Below are 20071 nucleotides of genomic sequence, written 5' to 3'. Positions count from 1 at the left end.
AGGGAGAAAAGGGGGTGTTCTAACAGAAACTAGAGGTCAATGTTAATGCCATCTGGATGGGAGTGCCCAGATGGAATATATGCTATTTGATTGTTCTGAATTTTAATTCAAAACAACAATTCAGTCTGTTCAGCTTTAGCCTCTAGAAAGAAGATCACAAACCCAGTGAGTTCTAAGCTTTTTTTAAATATTGTCATCTGTCAGAGCATTAGTAAATTATGTTTGCGCGAAAGCCGCACTGTGATTCTGGGAGAACATTTTCGGCGACACTAGGTATTATTCTATTTAAGAGAATCCTAGCGAAGATTTTGCCTGCAATGGAGAGCAGCGTGATTCCCCTGTAGTTTGAGCAGTCTGATTTCTCGCCTTTGTTTTTGTACAGGGTGATGATGATGGCATCACGAATCCTCAACATTCATTGGAGCGACTTCATCACCAACATCGAAGTACTCGAGATGGCAGAGGCCGACAGCATCGAATCCACGCTGTTGAAGATCCAACTGTGCTGGGTAGGTCACATCTCCAGAATGGAGGACCATCGCCTTCCCAAGATCGTGTTATATGGCGAGCTCTCCACTGGCCACTGAGACAGAGGTGCACCAAAGAAGAGGTACAAGGACTGCCTAAAGAAATCTCTTGGTGCCTGCCCCATTGACCACTGCCAGTGGGCTGATCCCGCCTCAAACCGCGCATCTTGGCGCTTCACAGTTCAGCGGGCAGCAACCTCCTTTGAAGAAGACCGCAGAGCCCACCTCACTGACAAAAGACAAAGGAGGAAAAACCCAACACCCAACCCCAACCAACCAATTTTCCCTTGCAACCGCTGCAACCGTGTCTGCCTGTCCCGCATCGGACTTGTCAGCCATAAAAGAGCCTGCAGCTGACGTGGACATTACCCCTCTATTAATCTTCGTCCGCGAAGCCAAGCCAAAGAAGAGTAAATTATGACCTCGAAAATAAAGTCGGCATTGGTAGGTACTCAAGTTTCAGACACAACATGAAGAATTATGATCTTAAATCTAGTCATTTTTGGACCTTATGAATATTATTCTATTACTTTATTTAATGTATTATCGCTATTACAGTACAAGAGCACAGGTATGAAAGGGAGTATGTTTTTATACCATGGTCCAAATTATTGGGATGGTAATATATAGATTACTTCACTATATGAAAAAAAGCAATATACGAGAGCAAGGAACCCAGGCTAAATAAAGGCTTTCAAATCAACAACTTTGATTTTGGAATGGATTTACTGATGAAATAGGAATGACCTTTGGTAATATGGAGAAAATTGAGAAATTGATGTTGAGAAATGTTGTAAAATTATTGAAAAATAAAAAGAAAGCAAATGTAATGCTTAGGAACCTAAAATCAGACTGGGTCCTGAAAGAATACAAAAGCAACAAAAAAAAAATACAACAGGAATCTGGAGGGCCGGATTAAAGAAAATTCCGAAGTATTTTATGCATAAATTAAAAACAAGAGAGAAGCTCAGGACAGGATAGGACCAATCAAAGAGAAAGCAGGGAATTTGGGTATATTAAGGTGGTGGTGGTTATGTCTATGGTGGAACATTATGGTGGTAAGTCTCCAAAGATTGATGTGTTCTATCTCAATTTATTAAGAGAGGCACAAGAGAAGATGGCTGGGACCTTGACAGAGATCTCTGTATTTTCTTACGTCACAGACAAGTTTCTAGATGACTGGCAAACAACAACATTGGTTTTTTTTTGTCTAAGGAAGACCATCAGGATAATACAGGGACCATTTGTTTATCTTTATTTATTTATATACAAATGGAAAAATATGTCAGCTTGCAGATGACGAAGTTTATTTCAGTTGCAGGACACTGTAAAAGACTATCAAAGAATACAGAATAATATAGATTGCTTATGGATATGGGCAAAGAAACAGTGTTGCTCTTTAGAAGGTCAAATGTTAGGGGAAAGTAGTGGCAGGATTCATAACAGCAGGATTTGGAAGCTCAAGACCATAGCTCCCTAAACTAGCCACGCAAATAACAAGTGTGGAAAAGAAGGCATGTGGTACAGGTACACAATCCTTTATCCAAAACCCTTCACAATTTCAGATTTTTCTGGATTTCGGAAAGCCCACCCGAATTGTGCTGCCGTATCCACCCCCATCCTCTTACAGTCACCCGGCAGTCTCCCCCAACCGCCGGTCCCTCGGCCGCCTCCCCCAACCACCAGTCCTTCGGCCGCCTCCCCCAACCACCAGACCTTCGGCCACCTCTCCCAACCACCAGTCCTTCATCCACCTCCCCCACTTGACGGATTTTTGGAGCTTTTTGGATTTTAGATCTCCAGATATTACCTCTGTCTCCATCGATCTCCATCCAAAAATGGACAGGCATTGAATATACAAGGAAATCATGTTGCAGAAATATAAAACTTTTCTCTTGAACTATAATTGAATTATACAAAATAATGGAATTCAGTATGAAGAGTTGTATTCAATTGTGCTTGCCCCATTACAGGATGTGGAGGTTTTGAAAAGGTACAGAGGAGATTTACCAGTATGCTGCCTAGATTAGAGGGCATAAGGTATGTGGAGAGGTTGGACAAACTTGTTTTTTCAGGAGGCATCGGAGCAAGGGTCACAAAATTTCAAATACTCGAGGACATGCATTAAAGGTGTGGCGGGGGAGTAAAGGAGACCATTTAAAAAAAAAGATGGTGGGTGCCTGGAACAAGCTGTTAGGATAGTTAGTGATGGAAGAAGATATAACAGTAGCATTTGAGGCTTCTGGACAGGTGAACATGCAAGGAATGACATTACATGCAAGGACAAGTGATTTAGTTTAATTTGGCATTGTGTTCAGCACTGATATCATGGCCTGAAGGACTCGTTCCTGTGCTGAACTGTTCTATGCTCTGTATGAGCCACTTTCCTGAACTGCTGAAGGTACTTCCACAATACTGTTGGTTATTCAAGCCAATACAAACTGGTTGATTTGAAGGTTGTTTTTATTTTGTCATCCCACAAGTACTATTTTCGTAAGTAAAAACACAATGCTGGAGAAACTCAGCAGGCCAAACAGTATACTTTATATAGGAAAGATACTTTGATGAAAGGCTTAAGTCCAAAATCTTGGTTATGTTTGCTCTACTGTTTGATCTGCTGAGTTTCTTACTTCAACCAGAGTTTCTTCTTGTACTGACGATTGGCACTTAAAACTATTTTCATAAAATATTTTTCATGGCTTCCAGTTCATTTGTAGTCCTGGGATTTATCACACCAGCAGAGACATTTATTTTCAAATAATTACCAGAGAAAATCCTATACTGCCCATTTATTATTTCTGCAAAGCCAGGAAAGTGCTTTTTAACTTTGCCAAGTTAATGGCATATTTGACTGGTAACCTGTATCTCAAAGTGCTGAAGAATGATGGGAAATATGAAGGACAGAATATTTTGAATATTGCAGCTGCAGAACCTCAATGAAGATTAACTGAATGAAACATCAAACACGTTTTCAAATTTAGACACAGCCCAGCCACAGGCCATGCCATCCAATTAACCTACATTCAAATGCGATCTATAAATTTACTGACGACAGCACAGTTTTTGGCAGGATCATGGACAGCAATGAGGAAGCATACAGGAGGGAAATAGATCAGGTAGTTGAGTGGTGTCACAGCCACAACCAAGCACCCAATGCGTGGAGGTCAGGAGAACACAAACCAGTCGTCATTGAGGTGTCCTCAGTTGAGAGGGTCATGAACTTCAAACTCCTGGGTGTCCACATCTCAGAGGATCTATCCTAGAACCTCCATATTAATGCAATCATGAAGAAGACGTTTGAGAAGATATGGTATGTCATCGAAGACTCTCAGGTGCACTGTGAAGAAGAGTATTCTGGCCGGTTGCATCACTGTCTGCTTTGGAAGTGCCAATCATCAGGACAAGAAGAAACTCCAGAGGGTTGTTAACTCAACCTGCGACATCACAGGCACCATCGAGGACATCTACAAGAGGCTGTGTCTTCTATCCTCAAGGAGAGGATGACACCATCATCAGGAGAGGATGGATTCCCACCCGAGTTTTATTAATGCCCCTGTTAATGGATGTCCTGGACCAAGGAATGAAAACACAGACCCTCTCTGAATCATTCTCAATCACAATTATTAGTGTTGCCTAAAAAGAATAGAGACCCACCAAAAACTTCATCACACAGACCAATATCCCTGTGGCCTTCCCTACATCAGAGAGACTGGTCGCAGATTAGGAGATTCTTCGCCCAGCACCTCCTCTCTGTCTGCAACAAAAGTGACCACCCCGTAGTCAACCATTTCAATTCTGAGTCACACTCTAAAACTCACATGTCTGTCCATGGCCTTTCACACTACCTCATCCTGACCACCTGCACTGGGCATCTGACCACCTGGGCACTCTCCAACATTGAGTTCACTGCATTCCACTAATCAGCTTGCTTTTCCCCCCATCCCCCCCTTAACTAGTCATTCCAGTTCCTACTTCCTTTCCCTCTCCACCTAGCCTAGACTCCTCCCCCACTTTCTGCAGTTCCCCCCCCCCACCCATCATCTCCCACCCTCACCACCCCCTTCCCCCTTTTGTTCGGACATCTCTCATGTTCCCCCACACCTTGACGAAGGGCTCAAGCCCGAAATGTTAGTGATGTACCTTTACCTTTGCTACATAAAGGCACTGTTTGGCCTGCTGAGTTTCTCCAGCATTTGTGTTTTTTCACTTAACCACGGTGTCAGCAGAATCCTGTGTTTTACCCCCAATATCCCTGTAAAATGTTGATTATAAGATACTAGCAAAAGCATTGTCTAATCGGTTAGGACAATACTTGCCAAAACTGATATGTACGGATCAAGCAGGATTTGTTAAAGAAAGGCATTCCTCAAATAGTCTAGGAAGATTATTTAATATAATACACATGGCTAAATCGGAACAAAATCCAAGTATTACAGTCTCCCTAGAAGCGGAAAAAGCATTCGACCATTTGGAATGGCCCTTTTTACTTAAAACACTGAAAAAATTTGATGTAGGCTGAAATTTATAAATTGGATAAAAATTTTAGACCATAAACCACAAGCTAAAATAATAACAAATAATCAGATGTTGGCAGTGTTACCCTTGAGTAAATTGAGCAGACAGGGATGCCAGCTGTCCCCAGCGCTTTTTATTTTAGCGACTGAACCAGTGGAGGAGATAATAAGAAGGGATCCGGATATAAAGGGCTTCAAAGTAGGGCAAGAACACAAAATTAGTCTATTCACCGATAATGTGCTATTGTACCCATTAGAACTGACTAAATCAGTAGTTCCCAACCTTTTACTTTCCACTCACATACCACTTTGAGTATTCCCTATGCCATAAGTGTTCTGTGATTAGTAAGGGATTGCTTAAAGTGGTATGTGAGTGGAAAGTAAAAGGTTGGGAACCATTGGACTAAATCTTTGGAAAAATTACAAGAAACACTAGAAAAATATGGAAGAATATCAGGCCACAAAATAAATGTGGATAAAAGTGAGATAATGCCATTAACAAATTTTGAATATGAAAGATATCAAAAAGGAAGTCAATTTCAATGAAGACGGATGGAATAAAATATCTTGGAATAGCACCTGACAATAACTTGCAAAATCTGTACAAACTAAACTATGTTCCTCTTCTTGGGAAGATAGAAAGAGACCTACAGAAATGGAGAGACTTACCGATTCTTTTGGTGGGAAGGGCTAACTGCGTCAAAGTGAAAGTGATGCCAAGATTCAATACCTTTTTTAATTGCTGCCTATTCTGTTACCTAAAAGATTTTTAAAGCTACTGATCAAGCATATTAGACAGTTCCTATGGAATAATAAGGTACCAAGAATTGCATTGGAAAAACTGAAACAGGACTACAGCTAGGAGGACTTAGACTTCCAGATTTCAAAAAATATTACCTAGCTGCACAGGCTAGATTTCTTGCAGCCTTCTTCACTGAAGACAACCCCCATCTTGGGTTCAAGTGGGAATGTACTCAATGGAGGAGGGAGAAGCAAAGCATCTATAAATGGAGTGTCAAATCACGAAAGAAAAAGATCCATAACTCAATTTTAGTACATATTCTAATCATATGGCAAGAAATTAATGAATATATAGGAAAAAAGTAGGGATATTAATAAAAGCACTGTTTTGTAAAAATGTGTCATTTCCTATGAACATAAGCAAAAGAAATATTAAATTTGTGGTATGACAAAGGTATAAGATATTAAGGACTGTTACATGGAAGGAAGTTTGAACAATTAAAACACACATAGATAGGCACAGTTGCCTTCATTGGGTGTGGCATTTAGTACAAGAGTAAGGAGGTCAAGTTGCAGCTACATAATCACTCTGCACTTCAGGATCATCGGGTGCAATTTTGGTTGCCCCATTACAGGAAGGATGTAGAGACTTTAGAAAGGGTACAGAACAGATTTGCTGGGATGCTGCCTCCATTCAGACTCCTCGCTGTTAAAGATCCTGCCCTCAACAATATTGCCATCTGCAAATTTATAGGTACAGTCGGAATAGTATTTGGCTGTGTGTCACGGATGTACAAACTGTATATTGGGGGGGTGGGGGACACACGCGAGTAAAAGCTTGCAGAGCATCAATGTTGAGAATGGTGTTGTCACCAATCCGTACAGATTGCTGCCTGTGGAAGTCCTGGATTCAATTGCAGATAGGTATGCTGAGAGTCCTGTCTGGCTGCATCATTGTGTGGTATGGTAGCTGCAAAGCATTGGACCAAAAGTCTACACAGAGGACCAATAAAACAGCAGAGAAGATAATGGATCTCCCTTTTCTATATTTACTGAGAGCATTGCCTGAATAAGCTCAAGGAATTAAAGAAGACCCTTTCCATTCAGTGCACAGTACCTTTAACCCACTACCATCAAGGAAGTACAGGAGTATCAAAATCAGGATTTCCAGGCTGGGTAGTAGCTCCTTCCCACTGGCTATGCGATTGATGACCAGTATCCTGTAACCGTGTGAAACAATCCCAAAAATTTCTACATATTTATTTGGACTATTGATGTGATCATTATGTAATATGCATTGTGCGTTTTTGTATATGCATCCTGATCCAGAGAGACACTGTTTCATCCGGTTGTTTTTGCAAAATCAGATGCTAATAAACTTGAACTTTAACTTGAGACCAAGGTCAGTTGAGAAAAAAAATTCTACGTTCTAATTTCTATGTACTGAAGTCACAAGAATAATGTGATTGAACTTGCATGCCCAAGTTCTGTGCAAAAGTAATACGTTTCTGAAGTTTCAAAATCAATCAATCTCAATTACAGAACCAACTGAACTTTGCAAAGCAACAGAATTTGCGAATAAAAAGATTAACCAACCACTTAGTGAACTGAATGAGCATCACTATTGTACAAAATTATTTGAAAAATATGATGAATTCCTTTCTAAGAAAAGAGGAACTATGCTGCAGAATAATGAAATGACAAAGAAATTTAACCAATAGTCCACTAGAAGACACTGAAAACTTCCTGAAGTAGGAAAGGATTACTGAGTACAAGGAACTAGAGCAAAATTTAGAAATTAATGGGACTGAAAGGTGCTAAATTAAAGTTAGTTTGGAAAGCATTCAACGTTATTTTGCCATCAAAATAAGTTACTGAGATGATGGTGGGTAGGACACTGAACTGCAACCCTGACAATCCACATTGAGTTGGAAATTTCAGTCTTTTGACCGATTAATGATAGCATTACAGTAATTTGGCCAGAGAATCAGCATAATACATTAAGGACTATTTTGCGACTCTCAGAACCAAATCTTATAATATTCGAACACAAATAAATATTTGCTATTGCTTTGACTATTCTCAATGACAATATTAAATTGATAACTATCAATGGAGATCTGCACCAGGACAGAGAGAGAAGTGAGATGGGGGTGGCAGTTGGTAGATCAAGGGGTGAAGAGATGATGGAGAAATGGTTCTTGGTATGGAGGCCTTGAGTGGTCTTTAGAGATAGTGGGTGGCAAATAGAAGCAGACAAAGAGGAAAAAAAAGATGAAGGCACAGTTGGAGTATGTTTAGCAGGGACGCAAAGGCAACAATTGCTGAAATCTGATAGGCAAGCTTATTAGGAACCATTAAGGAACAGATGAAGGGCAGAAGAAACTACATTTGAGAGATCTGGTGGGTAACAAATGTGGGTACTTGATGGATGGGTGGGCTGCAGGATATGTTCCAAATGTGGCCATATCTCCTCCCTCACCATTTGGGGTCCTGAACAGTTCTTGCAAGCGAATGAACACTTCACTTGTGAATCTGCAGGGATCATCTAGTGCTCCCATTGTGGTCTCCTCTACATCTGAGAAACTGGATGCAGACTGGGAGATTGCTTCATTGAGCACCTCAGATCTGTCTGCCGCAATAGCATGGATCTCCCAGTAGCCACTCATTTCAATTCTCCATCCCACTCCCTTGCTGACATGTCTGTCCATGGTCTCATGAGACCATGAACAGACATGACTGAGACCATCTTCAAATTGGAGGAACAACAGTTCATTTTCTGTCTGGGCACCCTCCAACCATATGGCATTAACTTTGACTTCTCCAGTTTCCAATGGACACCCCCCCCCCCCATCTTCGCTCTGACTCCTTTCTTCCAATTCTCTCTCCTTTTTCCCTGTCTCATTTCATCAACGTTGAATTCTACAACACAGTACAGGCCCTTCAGCCCTTAATGTTGTGCTGACCCATATATTGCTTTAGAAAAAGTACTAAGCCCGCCCCACCCTGTAACCTTCTATTTTTTCTTCCATTCATGTACCTGTCTAAGAGTCTCTTAAATGCCACTAAGGTTTCAGCTTCCACTATATCCCTGGCAAGGCTTTCCATGCACCCATAACTCGCTGTGTAAAAAAAACTTACCCCTGATGTCTCCCCTAAACTTCCCTCCCTTCACTTAGTACAGGGCCAAAATCAATTCTCACCTTTTCTCTTATCATATCCAATTAACACCTTTGATCTGTACTCCTATTTTTTCCCCTGTACTTCCCCAGCCTTTAATTCAAACGCGTCATCTATTAGCACTCACACCTTGAGAAAGAACTCAAACCCAAAACATCGGTAATATATCTTTCCCTCCTACGGATGCTGCAAGACCGGCTAAGTTCCATCAGCATTTATTTCTGTGTTTGGAATTGATGGAGAGAACCAGGAGGGGGAGCAAATGAAAATGGGTCATGGTGTTGGAAAGGGAGGCATGGGAAAGGACACCATTGTGTTACAAACTGTTCAGGTAGAATACAAGGTCTTGTTCTTCTAGTTTGTGTTGGGCCTCACCCAGGAAGTGGAGAAAGCCAAAAGTGCACTCGTTGGTGTAACGATATGGAGTTGAAATAGCATGAAAATGGGAGCTCCAGAAGACTACGGCAGAGAGAACGCAGGGGCTCTGCAAACCAGTTACCTGGTCTGCACTCAGTTAGCAGGAACTCCAAATTCAATTGAAGGCTGGAGTACGTTCAGCTGAATTTTTGCCTAACCTAAAAGGATTGGCCAAGTCCCTGATGGTAGTGAGGGAGGTGATGTAGGAATACTTTTTACCCCTCCAGAGGTTGCAGGGAAGGTGCAAGGAGTCAGAGGAGTGGGTGGGGAGAGATGACCAAATCAGGGAGTTAAGGAGAGTGGTCCCGACAGGAAATGGAAAGGAGTGGGTAGTAGGACAGTTCTACAAAACATTTGCTTAAAAATTGAGCTGGTAATGAGCAAGGGGTTTTAACGTTGAAATTGCCACTTACAAAAATGTTAGATTCTAAGCATCACGTGCAGCATAAGAAACCATTTTCAAAAAGATATAACAGCTTGGTGTGATTTTTTTTACCTGTTTCCATTGCATTTTCTGATGTCTCCAACCCATCCATACTGTCATCATCTTCAACCACCATCTTTCCCCTGCTTCGAGACCTGGAAATATGATAGATATGTCAAAAACATGGAACAATACAGCGCAGGAACTGGCCCTTCAGGCCACATGAATCCAATGCCCAAATTAATCTAAAACTTTGCAAATTGCACAAGTGATACATCCCTCTTTTCCCGCAAATTCATGTATTGATGTAGAAGCCTCAATTTTTAATCCTTGCAGCCTTCTACAGGCCTACACCTCTCCTTTAAAACACTCCCCCCTTAAATGCATGCCCATTAGTATGTGACATTTTTACTCCAGCAAAAAGTTTCCAACGGTTTACCTGAGCAATGCCTCTCAATTTTAGACATTTTTATCATGTCTCCCCTCAGCCTCTGACGTTTCAGAGAAAATAAGCCAAATTTGTTTGACCTCTCCCCATAGCTCATACCCTCTATAATACTGGAAACATTCAGCTGTACCCTCTCAAAAGCCTCCACATCCTTCCTGTTATGGGGTGACCAGAAATGCACACAATACTCCAAGGAGTGCCTAACCAAAGATTTTGTTATAGGTGCAACATGACTTCTTTACTTCATATCCTGCTCCATGAAGCCGAATATGGCCATCACAGAAATATGGTTGCTAGATGGGCATGATTGGGAATTCAATTTTCAAGGGTATCAGGTAGACAGGATGGTAAGGTGGCATTTTTAATCAAGGATGAGATCAGCCCAATAATGAGAGACGATATAAGATCCAAGGAACAGAATGTTGCGTCCATCTGGGCAGAGATTAAGAATAGTAAAGGGGAAAAAAAATCACTGGTGGGAGTTGTCTATCGCCCACCAAATAACAATAGCTCAGTGGCACAGGCAATTAATCCAGAGATAATTGAGGCATGCAAGAACGAAACAGCAGTTGTCGTGGGGGACTTTAACTTCCATGTATATTGGGAAAATCAAGTTGGTCGAGGGAATCGGAAGGATAATTTCATAGAATGCATCTGTGATCGCTTTCTTGAGCAGCAGGTTAAGGAACCAACAAGGGAGAAAGCTATTTCAGATCTAGTATTGTGCAATGAGAGAGGTAAAATTAACCATCTAGAAGTTAGGGACCCTCTTGGAAAAAGTAAGATTGAATTTCTCATACAGGTGGAGGATGCAACAGTTAGATCTAAAACTAGTGTATTATGCTTGAACAGGGGAGACTACAACAGGATGAGGGAGGAATTGTCAGTGTGGACTGGGAACACAGGCTAGTTGGCAGAACAGTGGAAGACTTTCAAAGATTTTTCACAAAAATATATTCCCATTAAAAATAAGGGCAGTAAGAGAGGGAAAAGTCAGTTTTGGTTAACTAAGGAAATAAAGGAATAAAATTAAAAGCTTATGTGTTCAAAGTAGCCAAGAGTAATGGAAAACTGAAGGATTGGGAAAACTTTAAAAGGCAACAAAGGAGAACTAAACGAGAAATAAGGGAAGAAGGATTATGAAGGTAAATTAGCACAAAATATAAAAACAGCAAAAAACTGTTATAAATATATAAAACAGAAGAGGGTGAACAGAGTCAACATAGATCCCTTGGAAGATGAGTAATGAGGAAATGGCCAAGACATTGAACAAATATTTTGTCAGTCTTCACGATGGAAGACACCCCCAGTATGCCAAAGAGTCGTGATAGGGATGTGAAGGGAGGTGAGGGCCTCAATAAAATTATTGTTACAAAAGAGATAGTGATGAGCAAACTAATGGGCTTAAAAGTGGACAAATCCTCTGGTCCTGATAGGATGCATCCCAGGGTACTGAGGGAAATGGCAGGAGTTATAGTTGATGTTTGGTAGTCATTTCCAAAATTCTCTTGATTCTGGGCTGGTCCCGGCAGATTGGAAGACACCAGCCCCTTTTTAAAAAGGGATGCAGGCAGAAGATGGGTAACTATCGGCCAGTTAGTTTAACGTTCGTTGTTGGGAAAATACTTGAAGCCGTCATTAAAGATGAAATAGCGAGACATTTAGAACGAATGGGTTCCATCAGGCAGACGCAGCATGGATTCAGAAAGGGAAAGTCTTGTTTGAGGATATAATGGGTGTGGTAGATAGAGGGGAACAGGTTGATATTGTATATTTGGATTTCCAGAAGGCGTTTGATAAGGTGCTGCGTAAAAGACTTATCAATAAGATACAGATGAATGGAGTCAGGGGAAGAATATTGGCATGGTTCGAGGATTGGTTAACTGACAGAAGGCAGAGTGTCAGGATAAATGGATGTTTTTCTGATTGGCAGGCAGTGGTAAGGGGGTGCCACAGGGGTCGGTGCTGGGCCCACATCTGTTCATCATTAACATTGATGATTTGGAAGATGGGACAGAGTGTAGTGTAGCCAAGTTTGAGGATGATACTAAATTTAGTGGAAAAGCAAATTGTACAGAGGATGTGGAGAGGCTGCAGAAGGATAGAGTTAAGTTAGGTGAATGGGCAAAGGTCTGGCAGATGGAGTTCAACATTAGAAAATGTGAGGTCATCCACTTTGGTAGGAAAAACAGAAGAGCCGATTATTAATTAAATGGTGAAAAACTGCAGCATGCTGTAGTGCAGAAGGAGTTGGGAGAGCTGGTGCATGAATCGGAAAAAGTTGGGTTGCAGGAACAACAGGTTTTTAAGAAGGCAAATGGAACGTTGGCCTTCATCGGTGGAGAAATTGAATTCAAGAGCTGGAGGGGGGGGGGGGGGGGCGGGGCGCTTATGCTGCAACTGTACAAGGTACCGGTGAGGCCGCACTTGGAATACTGTGTGGAGTTCTGGTCTCCATACTTGAGGAAGGATGTACTGGCCTTGGAGGCAGTCCAGAGGAGGTTCACCAGGTTGATCTCGGAGATGAGGGGGTTGACCTATGAGGAGAGACTCAGTCGTTTGGGATTATACTTATTCAAATTAAGAATGAGAGGAGATCTTATAGAAACATAAAATTATGAAATATATAGATAAGATAGAGGCAGGAAAATGTTTTCACTGGTAGGTGAGACCAGAACTAGGGAACACAGCCTCAAGGCTCAGGGGAGTAGATTTAAAACTGAGATGAGGAAACCCCCCCCCCCCCAAAGAGTAACGAATTGTGGAATCCTCTAACCAGTGACGCAGTTGAGGCAACTTCATTAAACATCTTTAAGGTCCGGTTAGATTTTTACATAAAAAAAGAATTAAGAGATAAGGGGAAAAAGGCAGGTAGGTGGAGTTGAATCAATGATCAGATCAGCCATGATCTTATTGAATGGCGGAGCAGGCTCGACGGGCTGGATACTTTACTCCTGTTCTTATTTCTTGAGTTCTTATATACCTTTATTACTACCTTACCTATTTGCAAGGCCACTTTCAAGGAGCTGTGGATCTGAATCCCAGATCCCTTTGCAGGTCATTGTTTTTAAGAGTCTTGCCAGTCACTATGTTTCCAATACATTTGACCTCCCAAAGTGCAAGATCTCACAATTCTCCGGGTTAAATGCCATCTGCTATTTCTCTGGCCATATCTGTTCAATGAACAATATGTTTTTGCAGTTTTTCATAGTACTCAACACTGTCCACAACTCCACCAATCTTAATCTCATAGATGTTGTAAAGTAAGTGGTTCTCAACCTTGTGGACAGGAAGTAAGCTTATTTTTTTCCATTCTGTTGAGAACATTAGTTCATTAGGTAATATTAGATGACGGGAAACATTTTGCAGGAGATTTGAAAGAACACATGGCGATGAATCTTCTGTAAGGGCCAACACATTAAAGACCAGCCATGGCTGGTTTAAATATTTTAGTAACTGTAAAAACCTGCATTATATTCTCCTTGCAGGAGAGGCACAAAGTGCAGAAATTACGGAGGTAAAAAAATCCCCATAGGGCCAAAATAAATCAAAGTCTGTGACTTTATTTCGTAAATATTTTAACAAGAATTAGACTAGGTTCATTTGGAAACCCTTATGCACACTCATTTTAAAAGCTAAGAAACCACTCTAGGCTCGATGGCAACCAAAGATCTCTTTACTCCTCTACTTCAAAGCGATGCCGAGAATGACTAAGCTTAAACTTTCCTTGTTCTACCAAACTCTGAATCCAAAAATTCTAAAAGGATATTCAGAAACCAATTTTCCAGAAACGTGGTAATCTATCAGGACAGCACAGTTAACGCAATGCTGTTACATCACCAGTTATCAGGACAGGGTTTCAAATCCTACACTGTCTACAAGGAGTTTGTACGTTCTCCCCATGTCTGCATGGATTTTCTCCAGGTGCTCTGGTTTCCTCCCTATGTTCAAAGTGTTTCGGGGTTGAAGGTCAACTAGAAGTAATTGGGTGGCATGGGCTCGTGGGCTGAAAGGGCCTGTTACCATTCTGTATGTCAAACTTTAAAAGAAATTTAAATCCCAAATTATAACACTGAACTTCAAAGATTAGATCCCTTTGTTTCACTTTCCTTTATGAAATAGTATTGAAAAACAAACTCGAAAATCCCCTGGACATATAGTTAACATACATAAGGAATAAGAACAGGAGTTAGGCCATCAGGCCTGCCCTACCATTTAATTAAGACCATGGTTAATCTGACCTGCCTATTCCCAATAACCTTTAATTCCTCAAAAATCTGTTTCTTACGTACATTAAATGAAGCAGTTGACCAGGGAATTCCACAGACTACTCTCTGAGAAAAGCAGTATTTCCACACCTATGTTTTAAATCTACTCCCCTGAATCTTGAGGCTCTGCCTCCATGTTCTAGTCTGAACTGTCAATGGAATCAACCTCCCTGATTCTATCTCATCTATTATTTTCATAATTTAATACAACACCCCCACCCAAGCCTTTTAAACTCAAATCAGTGTGGTCACAGGCTATTCAATCTCTCCTCAAAAGCTGATGTCCTTAACTGCTGGAATCAACCTGCTGAACAACTTTGGCACTGCTGTCAAAGCCAGTTTATTCTTTCTCAAGTAAAGAACGCTGCACTGCAGTACTCCAGGTGCAGCCTCACCAGTTCATTGTAGAGTTGCAGCGCAAACTCACAGCTCTTTCAATCATTCAACAGAAAATTCAATCCCTCTAGCAAAAATGAAGGATAACATTCCACTTGCTTTATTACCATCTGCACCTACAAATTTTGTGCAATTCACACACATACATTCCCAAGTCACTCTATGTAACAACATTCTGATTTTTTTTATCATTTAAATCAGTGATTCTCACATACCACTTTAAGAATTCCACTCACATACCACTTTAAGAATTCCCTATGCCATAAGTGATTAGTAAGGGATTTCTTTTTTTTATTTTTTTATTTTTCACACCATAAACACCATGATACACACTTTTTCCTTTTCAAACATATACAGTGCCATTTTCTCCCCCCCCTCCTCCCATCCCACCCTCCCTACCTCCCCCCTCCCGTCCATTTAAAGTACAAAATCTAGTATACATTAAACCAGTCAAACAATGTTGTCATTCAGTAAGGGATTTCTTAAGGTGGTATGTGGGTGTGGTGAATCTCTGCTAAGCTGTCAGTCTTCCCTTCGGCTAGCCTTGCCTTAATAATATTGGCTGTGCATTATCTCTACTGTTAAAGACACTCCCCTTAGGTATAACTGAGTATACACCCATTGTTTTTCATTATTGTACCATGAGTTTCTGCTAATAAAAGCCATGATTATTGTTTGACGACATCGTCTTTGTCTACTTCATCAACTGGCACTTCAATGGGTGGAAAGAAAAAGTTTGAAAACCACTGTTTTAATTGTACTTCATTGACTCATTATGTGCACGGTTTCATAACTCCAAAGGAAATGGACCAATGACAATTTTTCCTCAAACAAAATATTTCAGTAACAATTGGGTGTAGAGCAGTGATTCTCAACTTCCCTTCCCACTCACATACCACCTTGAGCAATCCCTTACTAATCAGAGCACCCATAGCATAGGGATTACTCAAAATAGTATGCGAGTGGAAAGAAAAAGGTTGAGAACCACTTATTTAAATGATAGTCCAATCTACTATTTTTCACATTTACAAATGCTGCACTCCAACAGCCTCGTCACTCACTTAAATTATCTTAGTTTAAGATTAGGGACAGTCAGCGTTATTTTGTCCATGGGGGGGGGGGGGGGAAGACGTCTCACAAATTGAGTTTTTTTTTAATGTGTCCAAAACGTTGGCAAGGGCAAAGCTGTGGATGTTGTTCACTTGAATTTCAGCTCAGCATCTGGTAAGATTTTGCATGGTGGGCACCTCTAGAAGGTTAGATTGCATGGGATCCATGGAGAGAGGATAAGTTGGATAGAAACACATTTATGGAAGAAAGCAAAGGGTGATGACAGAAGGCGGTTTTTCAGACTGGAGGCAGTTTTTCAGACTGGAGGCCTGTGTCATGCCATAGGGCTCAATGCTGGGCCCATTGCTGTTTGTCATCTGTAGCAGTGAATAGATGAAAATGTGCATGGGATGATTGTCAAGTTTGCCAATGACAATAAAGTGCCTGGTTCTGTCGACAGTTTCCAAAGACTGCAGCAGGGTCTTGATCAGCTGCACAGGAGGGTAGAGAAATGATTAATGGGATTTAATACAGAACAGTGTGAGAGGTTTCATTTTGGTGGGGGGGGGGGGGTGTCTAACGTAGGTAGGACCCACACAATGAGTGGTAGAGAGGTGGAGAGCTTTGTAGAGCAAAGGAATCTAAGAATACCAGTACGTATTAGCTTTAAAGTGGCATCACAGGTAGATAGAGTGGTCAAAATGGCTTCTGGCATATTGGCCTTTATCAGGGTATTCAGAGCAGAAGGCCTGAAAACAGTATGCATTGACATTAATAAGGTGTATTGCACAGAAATGGTGCAAATATTCTTCTGATCAATTAGGTCACTTCTCCTTCCCACTTCACTGCTAGTATTACTTTGACAATTTAAATCAGAGACAAATTGTTCTGATCAATAAGACCCACCCATCACAGAGCTTAATCAAAAGAAACAATCTTTTGTACAATCTTTCAGTTCCCAACCCCATCGTTGAATGGGAGAAAACTTTCCTTTCTGCTGGAGTAGGTTTACTTATTTTTTTTCCCTCATTCAAGGATGTCTACCCTGAATTTGCAATACTGAAAATGACTGAATTGAGTGGTAGCACTCTATCATTTAAGGAAAGAAGTGAGTCTTTCAATGGTGTGGCACCATCAAAACAAATGAGCTGAGGTAGTGTCTTACTTGGCAAAAATTCAGTAGATGATTTACCAGCTGCAGAACTTGTGTTAATTGTTGAAAGGTTATGTTGAATATTATTTGTTGAATTAATACAACCTTGGTTCTGTCATATGGTCACAGTATTTATAAGGCTGCCCCAGTTAGATTTTAATCAATGTTCAACCACACCTCCCACATCATGATATAGATGGCAAGTGATTTAGTTGATTCAACTCTTTTGAATCACTTGCAAGATATGGTCATTGTACCTTAGGGGCTCAGTCACATCAAGTTTTTACTGCACATGGACACCAAACAAATAGTGTAATCATCATGTGACCTCTCTACTTTTTGATGCAATGATAAGGAATAGGAACAGGACTGGGCTATCTGCTCCATTGAGTGAGGTGGAGAAAAAGATGGTGTGGACAGTTAGGTCAAGGAGTGTTTTTACAAAGTTCTACAGTGATGTCTTGGACCCTATCATGAACAACCAACCACAATCAAATGTATTTTGTGCTGGCTACAAGCCTGCACAATGAGTCTACCCTCAGATTTCCTTTGAATCAGTTTTACCAGGGCTCCCTGATAATACATTCAAGCTTTGCCTTAATATCTATTGTACCAAATCTGGTTGTGCTTGCAAAACTCAAACTGAGACCTCAGATCAAAGGACTTGCAGCAGGCTGCAGGAGACTGGCTCATGGAAACCAGATTCGAGAAAGTGCCGAGGGCTCCCTAAGGATCCTGGGTACTGAAGGCTTCCTCATCGTGTTGAAGATTTGGGTCTGGGTGCAGGTTGCCGATGGTGTGAACTAAACTGGAGTCTTATGTGGCTGCAGGAGAACTGGAGGAGAATCCGCAGATACTCGGAGGCTCTGGGGGGACTCTTTTGCTTCTCTTTCTCTGACTGCAGTGGGTGCTGTGCAATACTAATGGCAAAATTTTGTCTGCCTTATGGCAGACTAAAGGTAATTTTGTGCAATATTGCATCTGTTTTATTACATGACAATAAAGAGAATCTGATCTGTAAGTGCGCAAGTTGCAGAAGGAATTAATGCAGGGAAATGTATTTTTCCCCCCAGGTTGGAACAAAAGGAGTTGTAGCCACTCGCATGCTACACGAAAGAATGACACTCACAAGTGTGGTCAGGTTTAGCTTTGGTTTATTAAGGCTCAAGCCCGACTTTTATATCATTCAAGTTCCTGCCATTTTCCCCGATAACTAACGTCACATTTTGCATGACATTTTCCCCACACACAGGTACACCCTTGTATGACAAACCCTTCTTCCTCGCACACTACCCCAGTCAGTTGGATGTACAACAGGGACAGCATCATTTTAGGGTTGCTGGCCCTTTAGGCTACTTTCGCCATTTTACTTCCAGTTTACTTGCTGGGGCCAGTGCTGCTGCATGGTCTGCTGGCTTTACATTGCCCTCACTGCCTTGAGCGCTGGTTTGCCCTCTGCGGCGCAGGCCGCCACGGAGTATTATTTAAATGGAGATAAAACATGATTCTGTTGACACCGTGGTTAAGTGAAAAAACACAATTGCTGGAGAAACTCAGCAGGTCAAACAGTGCCTTTATGTAGCAACGGTAAAGATACTTCACCAATGTTTCGGGGAGAGATGTCCAAACAAAAGGGGGAAGGGGGGGTTGGCGAGAGTTTGAGGTCTGGCTAGAAACTGGCCGTGAAATTGATGAAACTGACGAGCTCATCACAGATGCATAAGGCCGTCCCGATGTAGTCGTCGATATACCGGAGGAAGAGTTGGGGGGGGGGGTCTTGCCTGTGTAGGCTTGGAGCATGTTTTGCTCCACAAAACCCACAAACAGGCAGGCATAGCTGGGACCCATGTGGGGACCCATCGCTACTCCTTTAATCTGGAGGTAATAGGATGAGTTAAAGGAAAGATAGTTAAGGGTGAGGACAAGTTCTGCCAGGCAGAGAAGGATGATGGTGGAAGTTGACTGCTCAGGTCTGAGGTCCAGGAAAAAGCAAGGGTCTTCTGTATGGGGAATGGAGGTGTAAAGGAATTGGACATCCATCGTGAAGATGAGGCAGTTGGGGTTTGGGAATCTGCAGTTTTGGAGGTGGAGGGTGTGTGAGGTGCTGTGGGTGTAGGTGGGGAGGGAATGAACAGGGAAATAAAGATGGAGTCAAGGTAGGATGAAACTAGTTCCATGGGGCAAAAGCAAGCAGAGCCAATGGTTCTGCCCTGATGGTTTGGTTTATTTAAATGGAGATAAACTGTAGCAGCACAAATGGGATGTGAGTCGTTAGAATAAAGCACAAGTCAGCACACAAGTGCAAAGGTATACAAGTCATTGGCCCTTTTCCATTTGAGTTATGAAACTGTGCACATAATGAGTCAAATGGTACAATTAAAAAGGTGGTTTACAAACTTTTTGTTCCACCCACATAGCACCTTAAGCAATCTCTTACTAATCAGAGCACCTATGACATGGGGAATACTTAATAGCAGTATGTGAGTGTAAAGAGAAAGGTTGAGAACTACTGGTCTATGGTAAAGGCACATGAAACTGTTGTGCCTTACAACTTTGAAAGGTCCCTTGTACGGACCCTGCAAAGGTGCCTGCCATTCTCCCCCCTGCACGAAAACCAACTTGCAGTCTCACAGGCCCTTGGGTACGTAGGACCTAGTCTGACTGTGTTGCGACGTTGGCACAAAAGCTAAAGTGCCAAGCCTCTCGCGGAGTTTCCCTAAACACCTGCAGGTGTCTCCTTCTGACCCTGTAGGGTTAGCATGAATTCTCCTGGTACCACAAGGGGCGTACTGTAGACCAGTTCTGCCAATGAGGCATTTAAATCATCCTTGGGCACCGTGCAAATTCCCAAGAGGATCCAAGCCAGCTCGCCCACCCAGTTAAGTCCTTTCAGGTGCGCCATAAGGGTAGACTTCATTTGCCTGTGGAACCTTCCCTCTAGCCCGTTGGGACT

The 20071-nt window shown here is 41.7% G+C and overlaps 1 protein-coding gene across 19 annotated transcripts in view; it reads right to left on the bottom strand.

The window, feature by feature from the left end:
- Positions 1-20071, bottom strand: part of kmt2ca (lysine (K)-specific methyltransferase 2Ca) — a 495715-nt gene that overhangs the window by 329662 nt on the left and 145982 nt on the right. For all 19 annotated transcript variants that reach the window (XM_069914823.1, XM_069914812.1, XM_069914813.1 and 16 more), the window contains one exon: positions 9876-9958. In XM_069914823.1, coding sequence (XP_069770924.1) covers positions 9876-9958 — 83 coding nt within the window. The remainder of the gene's footprint in view (positions 1-9875; positions 9959-20071) is intronic.

This window comes from Narcine bancroftii, chromosome 1, assembly GCF_036971445.1.
Source record: "Narcine bancroftii isolate sNarBan1 chromosome 1, sNarBan1.hap1, whole genome shotgun sequence".
Lineage (NCBI taxonomy): Eukaryota > Metazoa > Chordata > Chondrichthyes > Torpediniformes > Narcinidae > Narcine > Narcine bancroftii.
The sequence above is the reverse complement of the archived record's forward strand: the minus strand, read 5'-3'. Positions and strand labels throughout refer to the sequence as shown.